The sequence below is a fragment of the Leucoraja erinacea genome, chromosome 8, assembly GCF_028641065.1.
Source record: "Leucoraja erinacea ecotype New England chromosome 8, Leri_hhj_1, whole genome shotgun sequence".
Classification (NCBI taxonomy): domain Eukaryota; kingdom Metazoa; phylum Chordata; class Chondrichthyes; order Rajiformes; family Rajidae; genus Leucoraja; species Leucoraja erinaceus.
Genome location: NC_073384.1, coordinates 51,568,819 through 51,588,893, shown reverse-complemented (window position 1 = coordinate 51,588,893; position 20,075 = coordinate 51,568,819). Strand labels below are relative to the sequence as shown.

The 20,075-nt window shown below is 38.6% G+C and overlaps 1 protein-coding gene across 7 annotated transcripts in view; it reads right to left on the bottom strand.

Annotated features, from left to right (window-relative positions):
• The window catches only part of LOC129699693 (transcriptional-regulating factor 1-like), a 239,712-nt gene that overhangs the window by 25,663 nt on the left and 193,974 nt on the right, over nt 1-20,075 (bottom strand). For all 7 annotated transcript variants that reach the window (XM_055639687.1, XM_055639691.1, XM_055639689.1 and 4 more), the window contains 4 exons: nt 19,653-19,792; nt 17,742-17,845; nt 16,336-16,411; nt 8,209-8,297 (listed from right to left, as the gene is read on the bottom strand). In XM_055639687.1, the coding sequence (XP_055495662.1) occupies nt 8,209-8,297; nt 16,336-16,411; nt 17,742-17,845; nt 19,653-19,792 (409 nt within the window). The remainder of the gene's footprint in view (nt 1-8,208; nt 8,298-16,335; nt 16,412-17,741; nt 17,846-19,652; nt 19,793-20,075) is intronic.

Genomic DNA, 20,075 nt, shown 5'->3' with positions numbered 1-20,075 from the left:
TTGGTTCACTATGTAGAAATTACAGCCGTGTTTATACATAGTCCCCCCATTTCAGGGCACCGTAATGTTTGGGACACATGGCTTCACAGGTATTTGTAATTGCTCAGGTGTGTTTAATTGCCTCCTGAATGTAGGTATAAGAGAGCTCTCAGCACCTAGTCTTTCCTCCAGTCTTTCCATCACCTTTGGAAACTTTTATTGCTGTTTATCAACATGAAGACCAAAGTTGTGCCAATGAAAGTCAAAGAAGCCATTATGAGAAAGAGAAACAAGAATAAAACTGTTAGAGACATCAGCCAAACATTAGGCTTACCAAAATCAACTGTTTGGAACATCATTAAGAAGAAAGAGAGCACTGGGGAGCTTACTAATCGCAAAGGGACTGGCAGGCCAAGGAAAACCTCCACAGCTGATGACAGAAGACTTCTCTCTAGAATAAAGAAAAATCCCCAAATACCTGTCCGTCAGATCAGAAACACTTTTTAGGAGTCAGGTGTGGATTTGTCAATGAACACTGTCTGCAGAAGACTTCATGAACAGAAATACAAAGGTAGGATGGGAAAATCTTATATCAGAGTGATGGCAAGAGCAAAGTATGGAGGAGAGAAGGAACTGCCCAAGGTCCAAAGAATACCACCTCTTCTGTGAAACACAGTGGTGGGGGTGTTATGGCCTGGGCATGTATGGCTGCTGAAGGGACTGGCTCACTTATCTTCATTGATGATACAACTGCTGATGGTAGTAGCATAATGAATTCTGCAGTGTATATAGACACATCATATTTGCTCAAGTTCAAACAAATCCCTCAAAACTCATTGGCCAGCGGTTCATTCTACAGCAAGACAATGATCCCAAACATACTGCGAAAGCAAGAAAGGAGTTTTTCCAAGCTAAAAAATGGTAAATTCTTGACTGGCCAAGTCAATGACCCGATCTGAACCCAATTGAGCATGCCTTTTATATGCTGAAGAGAAAACTGAAGGGGGCTAGCCCCCAAAACAAGCATAAGCTAAAGATGGCTGCAATACAGGCCTGGCAGAGCATCACCAGAGAAGACACCCAGCAACTGGTGATGTCCATGAATCGCAGACTTCAAGCAGTCATTGCATGCAAAGGATATGCAATAAAATACTAAACACGACTACTTTCATTTACATGACATCGCTGTGTCCCAAACATTATGGTGCCCTGAAATGGGGGGGACTATGTATAAACACGGCTGTAATTTCTACATGGTGAAACCAAAATGTCCAAACATAGCCTTTATTATAATCTGACAATGTGCACTTTAACTACATGTGATTTTTTTCTATTATAAATCTCAAATTGTGGAGTACAGAGGCAAATAAATAAATGATGAGCCTTTGTCCCAAGCATTATAGAGGGCACTGTAGTTCTCAGTCTCCTGGTGTCAACCAACAAAACGCCTAATTTGGATGGCACTTCTGCTATGATTTGCAAATCCTCTACTAAGTGGGAGGGCCTTGACATTTAAAATACATATGGACTGGTACATGGACAGGAAAGGTTAAGAAGGATATGAGCCAAGGACAGGCAGGTATCTCTAGCGTACTTGAGACATCTTAGTCGACATAGAAAATTTGGGCTGAAGACCCTGTTTCTATTCTGTATCTTGGATGTTTTTCAGCTTGCATATCCAAGTCTATCTATTAAATTACAAATGGTCTTCCTATTCCAATTGTAATGAACTTGTGGACAGTGAACTGAGCTGTACATCATCCAGAGTAACATTAATTGATCCACTGTATTCCAGCCTTTAGTCAATTCAAATTGCAGTATGTAATGTTCATCACATTAATTGATTTTGTGCAGTTATCAATTGTCTTCAACATTTGGCATCTGCCTGGATTCTCTACAAGATTATTTTAAATTTGTGGGTCAACCAAATTCATTTGATTCCTTTCTATTTTCCAGACCAATACCCAGTTTGCTCTATTATTTTCCCACTAGGTCATTCCTTTGTTCCTGCTTACGCTCTTTCCCTTTCCAAGTTTTTCTTTCTCCACATCCCGTTTCACCTTCTCAAAATACTTGTAACGTCAAATCTAATCATGGAATGACATTTTTAATTTTTTTTTAAAGAAAACGGATTCTCTCATCTTGCCTGACACTCACATCACTCTGCAGACTTCTAACACTCCCAAGCCCCGATTTCACATCCCGAACATCTGTACGGTATCCTGTGACCTCCTCCATTACCCTCTTGTCCCAATCCACTTCCACCTACCCCATGTTATTCAATCTAACAGCCAACTCATTTGTCAGGATAGCAATGGCACCAGAGGCAAAGCAATGCAGGATTCCCACTGTTATTCGTCTGTTATGTACACAACTGCATAACTAAATGCTGTTGAATGTAAGCAAATAGTTAGATTTTTTTTCTATCGCTCATGGCTGGAAAGGAAACAGCTTCCATTAGATTGTCATCCTTTAGAAACAATATTATTTTGCTATTTGCCGTGCTAATAATGGCATCTAATGTTCGTGAAAAAATAGGTTAAACAACGCACTAAGCCCAAATAGATAACATCAGTGTAATAATCAACAAAATACCACCAAACCTTTCAAAACAATGTTCCTAGGGATGATTGTACGATAAGATAAATATATCCTCTTGCAATTGATGTATAAAAATAAATGCCTGGAAATTAATTCCCCGTCAGCAATAAAGCAAATGCAATAAATGGTGGTGATTTGTTTGTGCTTTATACCAACTGTCCAGGATGAAGTTCCAGATAACATACGTGTTTTGTTTGTTCATTGTAAAAAAAAAGTTAATCAATTCAATTTGGGTAACAGAGCCCAGCTTGATAACTAGTTGGAGTGTCTCTCTCCTTCACCATTAAGATGTGTTTATGTTCTCCTAAATTCATGTTAATGAGTGATAGGAAAAGAATTAGGCCATTCAGCCCATCAAATCCACTCTGCCATTCAATCATTGCTGATTTATATTTCCCTCTTAACCCCATTCTCCTGCCTTCTCTCCATAACCCCTGACATCCATACTGATCAAGAATCTATCTATCTCTGCCTTAAAAAAAAAAATTGATGGCCTCCACAGCCTTCTGTGGCAATTAATTCCACAAATTCACCACCCTTTGACTAAAAAAATTCCTCCTCATCTCCTTCCTAAAAGAATGTCCTCTGGTCCCAGACTCTCCACTTGTGGAAACATCCATTCCACATCCACTCTATCCAGGCCTTTCACTATTCGCTAAGTTTCAATGAGATCCCCCTCATCCTTCTAAACTCCAGAGACTAGAGGGCCAGTGCCGTTAAACGCTCATTATATGTTAACCCACTAATTCCTGGTATCAGACACTAGCTCACGAGCTCTCTAGACACAAGAGCAGAAACATCAAATAATTACTAAGAATGTTTCAGGAAATTCCTCAAGTTGCCACCTTCATTTTAGTGCTATTTCTCACAAGAGAACCACAACACTTGCAAGGCCTAATAATGATGTATTTAGCTAGTACATACAAGATTGCTTTCAAAATTGGAGGAACTGTTAAGAAGTGCAAAATCCCAAGTTAACAAAATTCTCTATTTACCCAAATATAAAGCAGATAGAAACTCACAGTATAATGCTAAGATTACCCACAAGTAACTGCAAAGGCTGCTGATTTTTTGTTTTAATACAAAGAAAACCACTCAGATGCCAACAAATTGAAATAAAAGCAGCAGATCGAGAAGTACTGAGAGAAACCAACACAAGTTGATGACCTCCCAGTGCTGCAGAGTATTTCCAGCATATCTTTGTTTTGTCAGGCTTTGAAGCGCTGAATATTTAATATATTGGAATTATATTATTTGCAGGACTGGTTACGAGTTCACACTTGCTATGCAATTAAAGAGAAAAAAAATGTATTAATGAATAAAACATTAAATAATATCCACTTGGTATGCGATTGAAGAGATAAAATAAATGCATTGATTAATAAAACATTAAATAATAGTTCTATTCCTCAGCCATAAAAATAATAAGATTGTTACAATTTGTAAAAAGATACATGGGAACAAATATTGCTGGAAATGTAATGGCAAATTAAATACACATATCATCATTTGTATTTCAATGATCTGCAACATGAAGAAAGCATACCGTGAGATGAAAATCTCCAGAAATCTCTGGTTGGTTTAATGCCACTGCGATTTGCTTTGCGCAAAACAACGTTGCTCTTAACCTCTGTTAGTTTTTTTTAAAAGAACATTTGATTTTTTTCAGTTGCTCATTACGCTTACATTGGCACATAGACAATAGGTGCAGGAGGAGGCCATTCGGCCCTTCGAGCCAGCACCGCCATTCAATATGATCATGGCTGATCATCCACAATCAGTACCCCGTTCCTGCCTTCTCCCCATATCCCTCGATTCAGCAAGTCCTAAGAGCTCTATCTAACTCTCTTTTGAATGCATTCAGTGAATCAGACTCCACTGCCTTCTAAAGCAGAGAATTCCACACATTTACAATTTTTTCCTCATCTCAGTCCTAAATGGCCCACCCTTTATTCTTAAACTGTGGCCCTTGGTCTGGACCCCCCCCCAAAACCGGGAACATGTTTCTCGCATCTAGCATGTCTAATCCCTTAATAATATTATTTCTATAAGAGCCTGCCTCAGCCTTCTAGATTCCAGTGAATACAAGCTCAGTCGTTCCATTCTTTCCATCCTTTCATCAAATGACAGTCCCGCCATCCTGGGAATTAACCTCATGAACCTACACTGCACTCCCTTAATAGAAAGAATGTCCGTCCTCAAATTAGGAGACCAAAACTGCACACGATATTCCAGGTGTGGTCTCATCAGGACCCTGTACAACTGCAGAAGGACCTCTTTGCTCTTATACTCAAATCCTCTTTCTATGAAGGCCAACATGTCATTAGCTTTCTTCACTGCCTGCTGTACATGCATACTTACCTTCAGTGACTGATGTACAAGGGCATCCAGGTCTCGTTGCACTTCCCCATTTCCTAATCTGATACCAATCAAATAATAATCTGCCTTCTTGTTCTTGCCATCAAAGTGGATAACCTCACATTTATCCACATTATACTGCATCTGACATGCATCTGCGCACTCACCCAACCTATCCAAGTCACCCTGCATCCTCATAGCATCCTCTTCACAGTTCACATTGCCACCCAGCCTTGTGTCATCTGCAAATTTGCTAATGTTGCTTATTATTCCTTCATCTAAATCATTAATATATATTGTAAATAGCTGCAGTCCCAGCACTGAGCCTTGCGGTACCCCACTAGTCACTGCCTGCCATTCTGAAAGGGACCCGTTAATTCCTATTCTTTGTTTCCTGTCTGCCAACCAATTTTCTAACCATGTCAATACCCTAACCCCAATACCATGCGCTTTAATTTTGCCCACTAATCTCCTGTGTGGGACCATATCAAAGGCTTTCTGAAAGCCCAGACATACTACATCCACTGGCTCTCCCTTATCCATTTTACTTGTTACATCCTCAAAAAAATTCAGAAGATTAGTCAAGCATGTTTTCCCCTTCGTAAATCCATGCTGATTTGGACCGATCCTGTTACTGCTATCCAAACCACTTTAATAATTGACTCCAGAATCTTCCCAACCACCGGTGTCAGGCAAACTGGTCTATAATTCCCTTTCTCTCTCCTTCCTTTCTTAAAACGTGGGATAACATTAGCTACCCTCCAATCCACAGGAACTAGTCCAGTACCTATAGAACATTGGAAAATGATTTCTAGAGCCGCCTCCTTGGGCACCCTGGGATCCAGGCCATCAGGCCATCAGGCCCTCGGGATTTATCAGCCTTCAGTCGACCCAACACCATTTCCTGACATGTGAATTTCCTTCAGTTTCTCCATCACCCTAGATCCTCTGTCCCCTAGTGCATCTGGGGGATTGTTTGTGTCTTCTTAGTGAAGACTGAACCAAAGTACCTGTTCAACTCATCTGCCATTTCCTTGATCCCCACAATAAATTCACCTGTTCTGTCTTCAAGGGACCCACATTTGTCTTAACTAATCTTTTCCTTTTCACATACCTAAAGAAGCTTTTAGTATCCTCCTTTATATTCTTAGCTAGCTTACCTTCATCTTCGTACGTACTTGTCAAAGAAAGTTAGGGCTAGAACATTACTCTTCTTAACACACGCATTTTTACAGAACATAAGATTTACTGTATTAATGCAATAACAAGCACCATCCTTGGCCCAGCAACAGAATAATTTAAGATAATTCCTATATAGGAATAAATTTGTCCATTTAGCTCCTGGATACTGTAATATCTTTCAATAAGACTGGACTGCATCCCTTTGTATTTTTTCCTTTGATTAAAGATCGATCAAGCTCGATTTAACACGATCCATTAACTGAATATAAACTTTCACTTATGGCAAAGTTCCAAATATCTACAGCACGCTTCCTTGCATCACTGATGAAAGGTCTGGCAATATAGTTGAAAAATAATTCTTCAAACAATTGAAATGGTGTTATTTTTATCGTATCAGTTCCTCTAAATCTCTTGCACACCACACTCAAATCCTTAAATTTCTAAACTACAAAGAATAAATCCCTTAAATAACCTCTTGATATAATTAACTCCCTTGAGGCCAATGATCAGTTTGTTAGTCCAATATGCAAGGTTGATATATTCTCGCATTTCAAGTAGAAAAGATATATTGACCTTGCAACGTACCTTTAACTACTGCATTTTTTTTGTTTTCATTTTTATTTTGTTTATTCTCACTGCCAGTGCTAATCCAGTGCTTCTTTCTATTTGCACCGTTGCTCCGACAGTTCATTAATCTCCCAGAGACCGATATCAGAAACCCATCATCATCCTATGTTTACAAATGATGGCATGTAAGTTTTGATCTGTCCTTCTGCCTACAACAGTAGTACCTACTCCAGTCTCAGTGCAGACTGGTGCTTAGCCAGCCTGCCTCATAAATGTGCATTAAACTTTTCTCAATCTTTCTCACTGCAATGCTACACCACACCAAGATTCATCTTGGTCTGAAGCTAATCTACAGGATAAATAGGAAACTGTTCAACTCACATCACATGTTCCCTGGTATTACTGTCATCCCCATCTCAGAGTGAATCACAGAGTATACGGATGACACCATCACATGCATATGCTCCAAGGACAAGTTGCAAAACATCACTCACTCACTTAATGAAGCTAATGGGAGAATGGGCTTCACACTCAATCTGCCTTTTGACATTACCAACTTAATAAAGATCTATGACAAGACTAAGGGAAACATGAAACAAGTTTCTACACCTGGCGAGCTACCTCTTAGTAGACACAGATACTGATCATCACTATCAACCTTAGCGCACCATGATCTAACTTTGGGTATCCAAGGAAAAAAGGTTTTAAAATCAAGATTTCAAATCCAGCATAGTCCCTAGACAACAGTGATCTCACCCCTCCTATGTACGTCTGAGGCTTGAACTTATACAGGAGGTGCCATAAAGCATTGTTGAAATACCACCAATCCTGTCTTCACATAATCCTCCATTTGCTCGAGCAGGGTAAGTGAACCAAGCCTGGCGTCTTTCCCGAGACTAACATCCCCAGCACTGAGGCACCATTCGCACTCAGTCAATACGCCCATTGCCAGACTGCCAAAACAGCCACTCCAAGCTCAGTCACTGCAAGAGACTGCAAAGTTGATAGAGGAAATTATTCAAGGATGTTCTCAAGCATGTAACAATTTGACTGATTTGAGCTGATTCCTGGCCCATGACTGATCAAAATGCAGAACGATCATTCATTAAAAAAAAAAAACCAGAATGAGAAATTCCATCTAGGATTACGCCGACGCCCAACATAAATGGTGAGAGGAATGCTCCGCCTCCCAAACCACCCACCCACAGCCCATAAAGCACCCCCTGCCCAACCTGTGGCAAAGGCTGAGAGTTCCACATTGGTCTCGCCAGCCAACTCTGAACCCACAGAACTGCAGCAGAAGCTTGTCAACGTTCACCAGGTGGGACCACCTAAGGTAGAAGAATTATCAGCTTGTCCTTCCAGCAAAAAGAAGCTGAAGGAAGCATTGTCTGACGAATCTCATATCATGAAGAGCTCCTCCTCCCACAGCACTGTTTTTAAAAAAAAAATCGGAATCCAGAATCATGCTTGTTACTTTTTAAAATTCCACAATGGATAAGTCCTCAACAATTTTCTTACCATTTTCTGAACCAGGAAGAAGTCCTTGTTATGTAATTTCAGAGCTTTGTTGAACATTTTCCTGTCCATTGTTGTCCATTTGTCAGAGCCTAAAAAAGGACAGAGTTTATTATATACAGACAATTTTACAAAAAATGCTTACATTGTCCAATTACAAAAAGTTCCCAAACACAAGAAAACAGTCAGTGCTTCTGCCCTGAAATTGAGATTTTCCAGACTGACAACAGCCTCAAGCTTATTATGTGCCTTGTTGTTTTGAATGGTGTATACTCCAGTTCCTGCCTGTCTGTTAGAGCACTGCATGCAGCGTACAGCCATACATGTGAGTAGAAAAATCGTCAACAATAGAACATAGAAAATAAAATTATACACCAATGAAAACTAAATTGCATGTTCTGCCAGGACAATTGATAAAATATTACAGTAATTAATCCTGCCTGATACCTTCCATTCTGTGCTTTCAGTGAAAAGCAAAACAGAGCAAGATTGATCATATTCAATCTTCCGGAACTTGAATTTAATTAATATTCTCATGTTATGTGACTTTTTACATGGTTGTCATTTCACGAAACAGAAATGGTACTAATGAACTGATGAATGACTGATACTGTAAGGGGTGCTGTGGAACATGAAATCTTTAAATATTCATTACCCTACTCCCTCTGTAGTTTTGCCATAAAATCCACATTTTTCATGTACCGAGCTTTGCTAATGTGTGCCATGAATTAGATTAATTACAGATTGATGTGACATGAGTTAAAAGCCACATAATCCACTACTTTTGTCCAAACATTTGTCTCCCATAAAGTGTATAATGTTTTTTCATGAATGCTCCTCGAATTTATTTTTCTCTCAAGCATTCCACTGACATTATCTGGTCTTCGCTGGTCATTTCACGGCTCCAGCTAGAACAGTAAGAACCCAAAACAGAAAGAATAATTGCATTGGTCAATTAGGGAGAGAGGTCTCAAATAGGGGCGGCACAGAGGCACAGCAGTAGAGTTCCTGCGTTACAGCGCCAGAGGTGGAGGTTGGATCTTGACAACGGGTGCTGTCTGTACGGAGTGTGCGCGCATTCTCCCTTTGACCGCGTGTGTTTTCTCTGGGTCCAGTGCCTTCCCATATTCCAAAGACATGCAGGTTTGTAAGTTAATTGGCTTCTGTAAATTGTCACTATGTGTAGGATAGAACTAGTGTATGGGTGATTGCTGGTTGGTGTGAACTTAGTGAGTCGAAGGGCCTGTTTCTATGTTGTTGCTCCAATCTAAAGATAAAAGTATCACAGCTCAACTGATCAAACAGAAATTGGGGCAGATCATCTGCTACCCTGAGATCACTATCGGACAGTCCCTTGGCCATGCTGTTCCATTTCCCTGATCCAGAGTATTCTTTTATGGAGGTACGCTGCCTCCCAGCTCAATGATGTTGTCCAGCACATCATAGCAAACCCAAGGCCCCCTCTCAGGGCAGGTTTCCAGCTGCACTAACGTTGACTGCTGATGAGGCCCTACCCACAGGCTCTCATGATCAAAGGCGTCTGAATGTTTGTAAACAAATTTGAGAGCCACATTCAGATTCATGCACAACCCATGATAAATAAAGCTAAAAAATAAAATTAGCATGCACAATTAAACGCAGGAGTTTAGATGCAGGAGTAGGCCATTCAACCCTTCGAGCCAGCACCACCATTCAATACGATCATGGCTGATCATCTAAAATCAGTAGGAAGACACAAAATGCTGGAGTAACTCAGCGGGACAAGCAGCATTTCTTCAGAGATGCTGCCTGTCCCGCTGAGTTACTCCAGCATTTTGTGTCTAACTGATTTAAACCAGCATCTGCAGTTCTTTCCTACATATCTGAATCAGTACCCCGTTCTTGCTTTTTCTCCATATCCCTTGATTCATTTAGCCCTGAGAGCTAAATCTAACTCTCTCTTGAAAACACTCACCTGTTGAGTTTCTCCAGCATTTTTGTCTACATAATAAATAATTTTGTCACTTTTACGTAAATTGTAAATTTTGTAACAGTGCCAGAAACATGGCGGCTCTTTGTGTACTTTGTGTATTGTATGCAAAAACAAAGAATTTCACTACATGTGTCAATTTCAATTAAAACAAAGTACTTGTGCTATAACACCAGGATAAGCGCTCAACCAAGAAAGCAAAAGTACTATCTTAACTGATTATACCAACTTATGCGAAGGACAATCGCATAAGTTGGTACTCCATGTGCAATAATCAGTTACCTACATGTTATCAAGCACACAAAAAAAAATGATTGTGTAGATGCAAGTATATCATTGGGGTTACCAAGTGGTGTTTCATTGAGTTAGGCCCACGCCACCTCAGGAAGGCTCAACAGTTGGTTCTGGCATCCAAGAACAACCCCTGCTCTACCACCTATGCTACCAGTATCTACTAAATAAAGTAACCTATTGATTAATTCATTCTAACAAATGCTAAACAATAAAGTATCATGCTGAGATATTTTTTTCTCAGAATAAATTACTTACTTTTGTGTTTAATAATTATATTTATGAAGCTAAAGATCCCATATCCTTGGCTAATTCTATCCTGCTATGTTCAAAGATGAACCCGTTCCTCTATGCCCTTTGGAATTGCACCATTCAGTTCACATGGCTTCTTCCCATCACTTCTGTCGAAATACTTCACCTCACCCTTCTTTCCATTAATTTCTATCCATCATTTTTCTACCTATTTTGCTAGTTTATGTCCTATAGCATTTGATTGATATTAAATGTACTCTTTGCTGCATCTCAATGTTTGATACCAACAGAAAAATTAGAATTTCCTTTTTATTCCAACGTTATGTAATTTTACATACATCAAAGGAATTGACCAAGCACATTATAATGGGCCCAGTACTTATTATAAAATGCAAAACCAAATACAAATTCAATATTCCACACCAAGAAAACACACAAAGCCTCAGCACAACAGAGATTACACTTTTCTTTGCTCTTGACGTTTTTTTATATCACATGCAATCAGACTATTAGACATTTGATTCAAATGCTGTCATTAATTTTAACTAAAAAAATTAATCTTAAGGGGTTGGATAGATTAAATGCAGGAAGATTGTTCTCGATGTTGGGGAAATCCAGAACAAGGGGGTCACAGTTTAAGGATAAGGGGGAAGAAATCTTTTAGGACCGAGATGAGAAAAACATTTTTCATACAGAGAGTGGTGAATCTGTGGAATTATCTGCCACAGAAGGTAGTTGTGGCCAGTTCATTGGCTATATTTAAGAAGGAGTTAGATGTGGCCCTTGTGGCTAAAGGGATCAGGGGGTATGGAGAGAAGGCAGGTACAGGATACTGAGTTGGATGATCAGCCATGATCATATTGAATGGCGGTGCAGGCTCGAAGGGCCGAATGGCCTACTCCTGCACCTATTGTCTATGTTTCTAACATACAAATAGATTCTGTGATACCATTTACAGAGAATCTACAACTGATCTAAAAAACTGCTGGAAGAAACTCAGAAGTAATTCTGAAGATGGTCCTGACCCGCAACTTGATCTATCCCATTTGTCTTTAGATTTTGCCTGACCTGCAGTTTTTTTTGTTCAAGATTCCAGCATCTGCTGTCTCCTGTGGATCCACGAAACGAAACTGTTTCATTTTCAGGAATCAAATCGAGCCGTTTAAGTTTCATGTGGTGTTATGCCAAAGCAAATTCAATTTAATTTAATTTGCAGCAGCTGAACTACAAATGGTATTAACAAATTAGTTCTCTTAAAATGGATTTACTTCATCACATAAATGGGAAGCAAGAAATAACTAATCAACCTGCTGACAAAGCAACAGAAATTCTGGGAATAGTCAGGAAGCCAAGTGTATAAAAAGACAAAAATAGAGTTGATGTTTCAGGCTGATGCGTTTTCATCAGAACTCACGCGCTTGTCCCCATTACAGGAAAGGACTGATTTTCACTTATTTGTTTTACTGGGCAGCCTTCTGTTGCTGCTGTAGTAATTGACCTTCATTTTCTTTCAGGAAGTTCTGAATACAATTAACATAGAAGATGGACACAAAATGTTGGAGTAACTCAGCGGCACAGACAGCATCTCTGGAGACTTCAGACTGGTCTCGACCAGAAGCATCACCCATTCCTTCTCCCCAGAGATGCTGCCTGTCCCACTGAGTTACTCCAGCATTTTGTGTCTATCTTTAGTGTAAACCAGCATCTTCGGTGCTCTCCTATACAATTAACATAGAGTCTGTTGTGTAGTCATCTAGCTTTTTTTACCTTTGTTCACAACGAACTTATGGCTGAATTACATTTAACTTGTAGATTTTCCTCAGGCTGTACATTTCATACTGCCACAAAGAACTCTATATTTCTATTTCAATTGAAAATAAATATGTTAATTGCCTCACCATTAACAAAATCCAGGCTACAAATATTACCCCAGAGAGTGCAAGATCTAAAGCAAGTTATTCAAGTATAGAGTTTTCACGAAAGTGTGCGATTGAGGCAATTCTCGGTGTCATGAAACTCAGCAGACGCAGAGCACTTGAAAGGTACGTTGAAAGTGTGACATGAACATACGAAACATTATTATTCATCCCCGGAAGGAAATAAGTAGGAATGAGAAAGGATACAGATTTTACAATATTTACATTAACCTGGTTAAGTATAATAATTTGTCATTCCTATATTGGTATATTTTTGAAACTTTCCATTTACATGGCCAATCTGTAAGGAAACTAGCCCCCAATTGTCTGGTTCTGCAGACAAATAGGTCCATCAAGAGGTAGAGCTGATACCATTACATTACGTACATCTGCAAACTACCTATAGTGCCCTCCATAATGGTTGGGATAAAGACCCATCATTTATTTATTTGCCTCTGTATTCCACAATTTGAGATTTGTAACAGAAAAATCACATCTGGTTAAAGTGCACTTTGTCAGATTATAATAAATATAATTTTAATACATTTTGGTTTCACCATGCAGAAATTACAGCAGTGTTTATACATAGTCCCCCCATTTCAGGGCACCGTCATGTTTGGGACACAGCAATGTCATGGAAATGAAAGTAGTCATGTTTAGTATTTTGTTACATATCCTTTGCATGCAAAGTCTGCTTGATTGCGATTCATGGACATCAGCAGTTGCTGGATGTCTTCTCTGGTGATGCTCTGCCAGACCTGTATTGCAGCCATTTTTAGATTAATCTTGTTTTGGGGGCTAGTTCCCTTCTGTTTTCTCCAGCATATAAAAGGCATGCTCAATTGGGTTCAGTTCGGGTGATTGACGTGGCCACTCAAGAATTTACCATTTTTTAGCTTTGAAAAACTCCTTTGTTGCCTTAGCAGTATGTTTGGGTCATTGTCTTGCTGTAGAATGAACCGCCCGCCAATCAGTTTTGAGGCATTTGTTTGAACTTGAGCAGATAGGATGTGTCTATGCACTTCATAATTCATTATGCTACTACCATCAACAGTTGTATCATCAATGACGATAAGTGAGCTAGTACCTTCAGCAGCCCACACCATAACACCCCATCACCGTGTCACAGGTAAGGTTGTATGCTTTGGATCTTGGGCAGTTCCTTCTTTCCTCCATACTTTGCTCTTGCCATCACTCTGATACAAGTTAATATTTGTCTTGTCTGTCCACAAGACCTTTTTCCAGAACTGTGGTTGCTCTTAAGTACTTATTGGCAAACTGTAACCCAGCCATCCTATTTTTGCGGCTAACCAGTGGTTTGCATCTTGCAGTGTATTTCTGTTCATGAAGTCTTCTGCGGACAGTGGTCATTGACAAATCCACACCTGACTCCTGACGAGTGTTTCTGATCTGTCGAACAGGTGTTTGGGGATTTTTCTTTATTATAGAGAGAATTCTTCTGTCATCAGCTGTGGAGGTCATCCTTGGCCTGCCAGTCCCTTTGTCATTAGTAATCTCACCAATGCTCTCTTTCTTCTTAATGATGTTCCAAACAGTTGATTTTGGTAAGCCTAAGGTTTGTTGATGTCTCAAACAGTTTTATTCTTGTTTCTCAGTCTCATAATGGCTTATTTGACTTTCATTGGCACACCTTTGGTCCTCATGTTGATAAACAGCAATAAAAGTTTCCAAATGTGATGGAAAGACTGGAGGAAAGACTAGGTGCTGAGAGCTCTCATATACCTGCATTAAGGAGGTAATCAAACACACCTGAGCAATTACAAACACCTGTGAAGCCATGTGTCCCAAACATTATGGTGCTCTGAAATGTGGGGACTATGTATAAATACAGCTGTAATTTCTACATGGTGAAACCAAAATGTATAAAAATGGCCTTTAATAAAATCTGACAATGTGCACTTTAATCATGTGATTTTTTTCGTATCACAAATCTCAAATTGTGGAGGACAGAGGCAAATAAATAAATTATAGGTCTGTGTCCCAAACATTATGAAGGGCACTGTTTGATATTGTGTTTGGATGTTCTTTTAAACAAAAATAGATTGTACAGCAGCAAAACACTGTAGATGAGGAAAATTTAAAATAAAAATAGAAAATGCCAGAAATACTTGGCAGTGCAAACAGCAACTGCGAGGAAATAAACAAAGATGATGTTTCATCAGAATAAAACCTGACGAGTTATTTCCAGCACTTCCTTTTCTTATTTTAAAAGTGAAAGGCTGGTGTGAGTGAGGAAAATTGACACAGCGAACAGGAAAAACCAATACTGAAATAGTAATTAAAGAGCAAATCAATTGAAAGCCATTGACCAATATGTGGAGACATTTTAGATCAACACATAAATGTAGCCCACCAAATTAATGCTAGATTTGTTATCTTTTTTAAAGAAGATAATTCTGAGCCATTGCAGCAGCCATGAGACAGCGGTGAGGTGAAGGTATGTGTCTTCACTGTACATGTGAAACTTGACCTTGTGATGATGATGTAGCCTATCAGCAACTCAAGACTAGCATCCTTCTTGTTGTATTTTACAGCATGGCAAATACAAAGAATTAAGAATTTGCCTAATGTTGGTGTGTTCATCTGATAAAATGAATCCCATCTTAATCATGATGGATAATAATTTATATGTTGCTTGGACACCCAACTAAAGACAAGTTGCTAAGTATAAATATCACCAACAATTTGAGCCTGTCACACCACATCAGCAATACGGCCAAGAAAACCTCTAATGCTTCTCTTTCCCCAGAAGACTAAGAACATTTGGCTTGACCCCAATGACTCTCACCAATTTCTGAAGATGCACCCTAGAAAGTATCCTGTTCAGATGCATCACAGCCTGGTGTGGCAATTGCTCTGCCTGAAAACACAAGAAACTGCAGAGAGATGTGGATGCACGCAAGTCCATAATGTGAACCAACCTCCCTCCCCCACCAGCCAACATTATCAAAGACCACTCACACCCCAGTCATGCACTCTTCTCCCGTCTCCTGTTGGGCAGGAGTTACAAAAGCATGGAAGTATGTGCTCCCAGATTCAAGAACAGCTTCTTGCTGTTATCAGATCCTGGAACGGACCTAAGGATTTATTCCCAATCATCCAAACAACCTTGTTGTCACTACAGCATTTGTTTTTCAACAGCACCTTCTCTGCAGTTGGAATACTATATTCTGCACTCAGATTATTTTTTCTTTTATGCAACGAATGCACTCACATAGGGTTTGTTCTGCCTGGATAGTACACCAAACAATCTTGGTGCATGTGATAATAAATCAATAACAACACATTTCCGCTTACTTGTCTTACATAAGAAAATCCATACGTTTGAGTATCACATGGGGTATTGATTCTCTAATTTGCACGATCAACATAAATTGATGTCTAAAACAAAATAATCAGGTGGAGCAAATTAGTGCAGATGCTGAAAATGTACATTAAAACAAAACAAGCTATGCTGAAAACTTTCAACAGGAAAAGTTCCAGCGTTGGTGAAAGGTCCTCTCTCCCTACTGACGCTGTAAGAACTGCTGAGTGTTTTCAGCATTTGCGTATTATTTTCTAGAAAGTTCTTAAGACAAGATAAATAACAAGAACTTTGAAGGGTCATGAGAAATAGCTGTAATATTCCGTAGGACAGAGGACACAGTGACCAGTGAGAAGTAAGTGGAGTAAGCTACGTACCAGCATAGTGATAGTCTGCTAATGGATGGGGCTTGGCTTTATTAGGTAGCTTCATCAGCAAAATCTCCACAGCCATCTAGCACAACACGAAACAGAAATATATTGAAGCAGAATATATTAATTCAATGTTTTTATTTGATTAAGGAATACAATAAGCAAGTGAACAATAAAGAATCAGAAAAAACATGTTGTTTTAATCTTCAAATCCTATTCTTCCTTAGCATTACTTCAGGCAAGATTTATGCACTATGACCATTATTTCCATTATTTTCTGCTGCATCAAAATGTAACACATAATAATGAGTGTTTTCTGGTAACAGACTATGAAATCTCCAAAGCCAAAAAACCCCCAGTGTACACTAGATAATGACATACATTGAGACTGCACGTTATCATGTTACCAAATGGCCACAGTCTGCCTCCTTTGTAAAATAAACTTCTAAATGAACAAATAAATGAAACCAGATATCATTTGAATTAAATAAATCAGCTATTACATAAGATAAGGAGTTTAAACCATTATTCAATCCTGGATAATCATCAATTCTTTCATTTGCAAAGTCATCAACAGCATAACGGAATACTATTATTTTACTTTACTGCAGAGATGTTGCAATGCATGATGTCTTCAAATTTAACAGCTAAAATAAATGTTTTGTCTAAAAACAAACAGTTCAGCAATGTACTTTATCATGGAAAGCACCAGATAACTGCATATGACATAATCCCATAATCCCACAATTTAATGTATTATTTCATCGCTGTAGGCTCTTGATTTTGTTTATTTAATAATATCTGATAGTTTATGCAAAGAAATGACAGTTGAACTGAAGATGCTATCACCTTCATCCTCTCAGCCTTCTTTATATAGTAGTCTAAAAATAGGAAGCAAATGATCACACTCTAAAAGTTAACCATTTATCTGATACTAAATAATTTGAGAAACAGCAATATTTCTTATTTTTATTTCCCATTTTCATTTGTTTCTTAACCTTTTATCCAAGCAAAGAATGTAAAAGATGAACATGGATTGTGAACAGATATTTCTTTCTTAATTTTTATTTAAACAGAAATAAATAGCATAAATTCATGTTAATTACAAAACAATTGTGCTGATTATAAAATCAAATTGAGGAATATAAACAATGTATTAATATTTGGACATTTCACAAAATTTCCAATGCAACCATCAGCTATCACTACGCCGCTGAAGATTTGAAATGTATGCTATGCAAGCTCTATATCGGGACATGGATCACTTGTAGGCAGATAAGAATAGTTTATCTTGGCATCATGTTCTGCAGAGAGATTGTAGGCCAAAGGGCCTGCTCCTGTGCTGTAATTTTATATGTTCTATGTCACAGTTAGTTACAAGTAAGCAGCGCTTGTTTTAATATTGCACTCACCAAAATGTCCCCACCCGCCTCAAAAAGACAATGTAAGGCAAGTTCTCGATTTGTCCCACCACCTGGCAACACACTAGAGCAAGCCATGTTCAACATATCTTCCACTATAATAAAGAAATTAAAATATTAATCTTTACTAAACTTGGACAATATCACTAATTTCATAAGCAAGTTTAAATACTACAAAAATGCATGGTATGATGCAAAGAAGAGATAATTCACCTTGTCTACAATGATTCCTCGAAAACTATCCGTTGACAGATTAATTGATCAGTAATCTCCTGACCTATTGTGCAAGAAATGTTACCAACTCAACCACTTCAAAAATGCCCCATTAGCCTTTTAATAGTTTGACAATATGCAACAAGGATTTAAAAAAACGAGAGCAGATGGAGGAACTTAATAGGTCAGGCGGCATCAATGGAGGAAAATACAGTCAACACCGAATCCCTTCATCTGGCCTGAAAGAGGAAGAGTAGAGTGTAGAAAGAGGCGGAGGAGGGGGAATAAGTATGGGCTAAGAGCTAGCAAGTGATAGGTGTAGATAGATTCCAACGTCTGCAATCTCTTATGTATCATGGAATAGAGGAAAACATTACAGAATGGAGTTTCCGTTGGAAAAAAAAAATTATGGTGAAGGAGATTCTTAAAACAGGGTTACAATTAAAAACATAATTGGTTCAATTGATCAAGTAGCCACAGGATCATACAGCATGGAACACGTCCTACAGCCCGCTCACCCATGCCTAACGGGTTTTATGACAATATATAACTGTTGACAACTCAAGTGTTTTGCATACGTTGAATACAACAAATTGTGGCTTATTTCTTCCTCCACTCCCCCCCACTGCTTCCTAATACTTGTAGAATTTTGAACAAAGATGTATTTTCAGTCAAACTATTCTGTCTCATTCAGTGATTCAAGTAAAACTTTACATAAAACTGGTTTGATAAATCAGTGCAGGAAGTATACATAAATGAAAAGTAGAATCTTAGCCTTGGTGTCCTGAACAGAGCTCCACTGTCATGTGAATACCATTTAGGCATAAACAGTATTTTAAAGGGATGATAAGGGACAGGAACTTAAAACATAACCCTCACCCGTTCTCCAAAGACTGACAGGGATTAAATCCATTCTTCTCAGAACTGAATATGCCAAAACACAGGTTAACAAAAACAATAGTTTTATCTCTTCCTCCTCCCGAAAGCATTCATTTCCTCTGGACACCTCATTCTTAGCCACAGTTGTCCCAATGCAAGTGGCAACAGTAGAATGTCAAAGTGCCCATTACTCATGTACAAGTCTACACTACTTGTTTACCCATTTGCATCTGATGTGCATAGGTATCCTTCTGCCAGGAGATACAAAATACACTTTTCTCCCTCCAGTCCACAGTTTGCAAGGCACAGCACCTTACTATCATTCACATTGAAATTAACAACTCAGGGAACAAGGGACAAAGCTGGGAGATTTTAGTTCTGCATAGTTCAGGATAATACATTCCTATCTCTGCTATTTGGACCCATTTCTGTATCTATTTATTACAAGCAGGTATGATAAAGAGTAAGTGCATGGGAGAACAAGTGTCCTTAAAATTCCTCATCCTGGGTAGCAGACGTTGACCTTGAGAGCCAATGAATATTCAATTCTAGGTTCTGACTAGATTTAGCCTAACACTTGGTTGTAAATGGGTTTGAAAAATAAATCACTAAAATAATCTCAAATAGCATTCTGAAGTACACTTGTAGCAAATCACAGCCCACATAACTATTGCCATGAGTCTCCAAGAAGCAAAATAATGATTTAAAACTTGTACCCAGTGAGAGATTTAAACAAGTGTTCATTTAACTACATTCCACATTAAAGCCATTGTTGTAGTAACCAACAATGCAACCATTATCCATTAATACCTTTTTGTTGTTCTTCTGGGTTTTCCAACTCACACCAAGGCTTCCACACCAAGTCTGCTTTAGAGACATCTTTTTCAGCTAGTGACCTGTCTTGTAAAGCTGGGATCATGGCTTGAAACCTCATTCCCATGTTGATTCGCCTAACAACATTTAAAATAGTGTGAGCATATGAGCAGATATGAAAAGGTAACAAAATTACGGAAGAGCTTTGGAGTTTATTAGCAAGACTCACATTTTACAAAAGCTGTACTCAGAAAATAACGTAACTTAGTAATAAATCAGCAATCATTGCTAATTCATTCACAAGAGTTTTCCTTGAATTCAATCACCCAGTGATACAAAATCATTAGGCATTGGCAGAGGAATGAATAGTTAAATGAATAAATTAACAAAAACCAATCAACTTGAAAGCAGTTACAATTT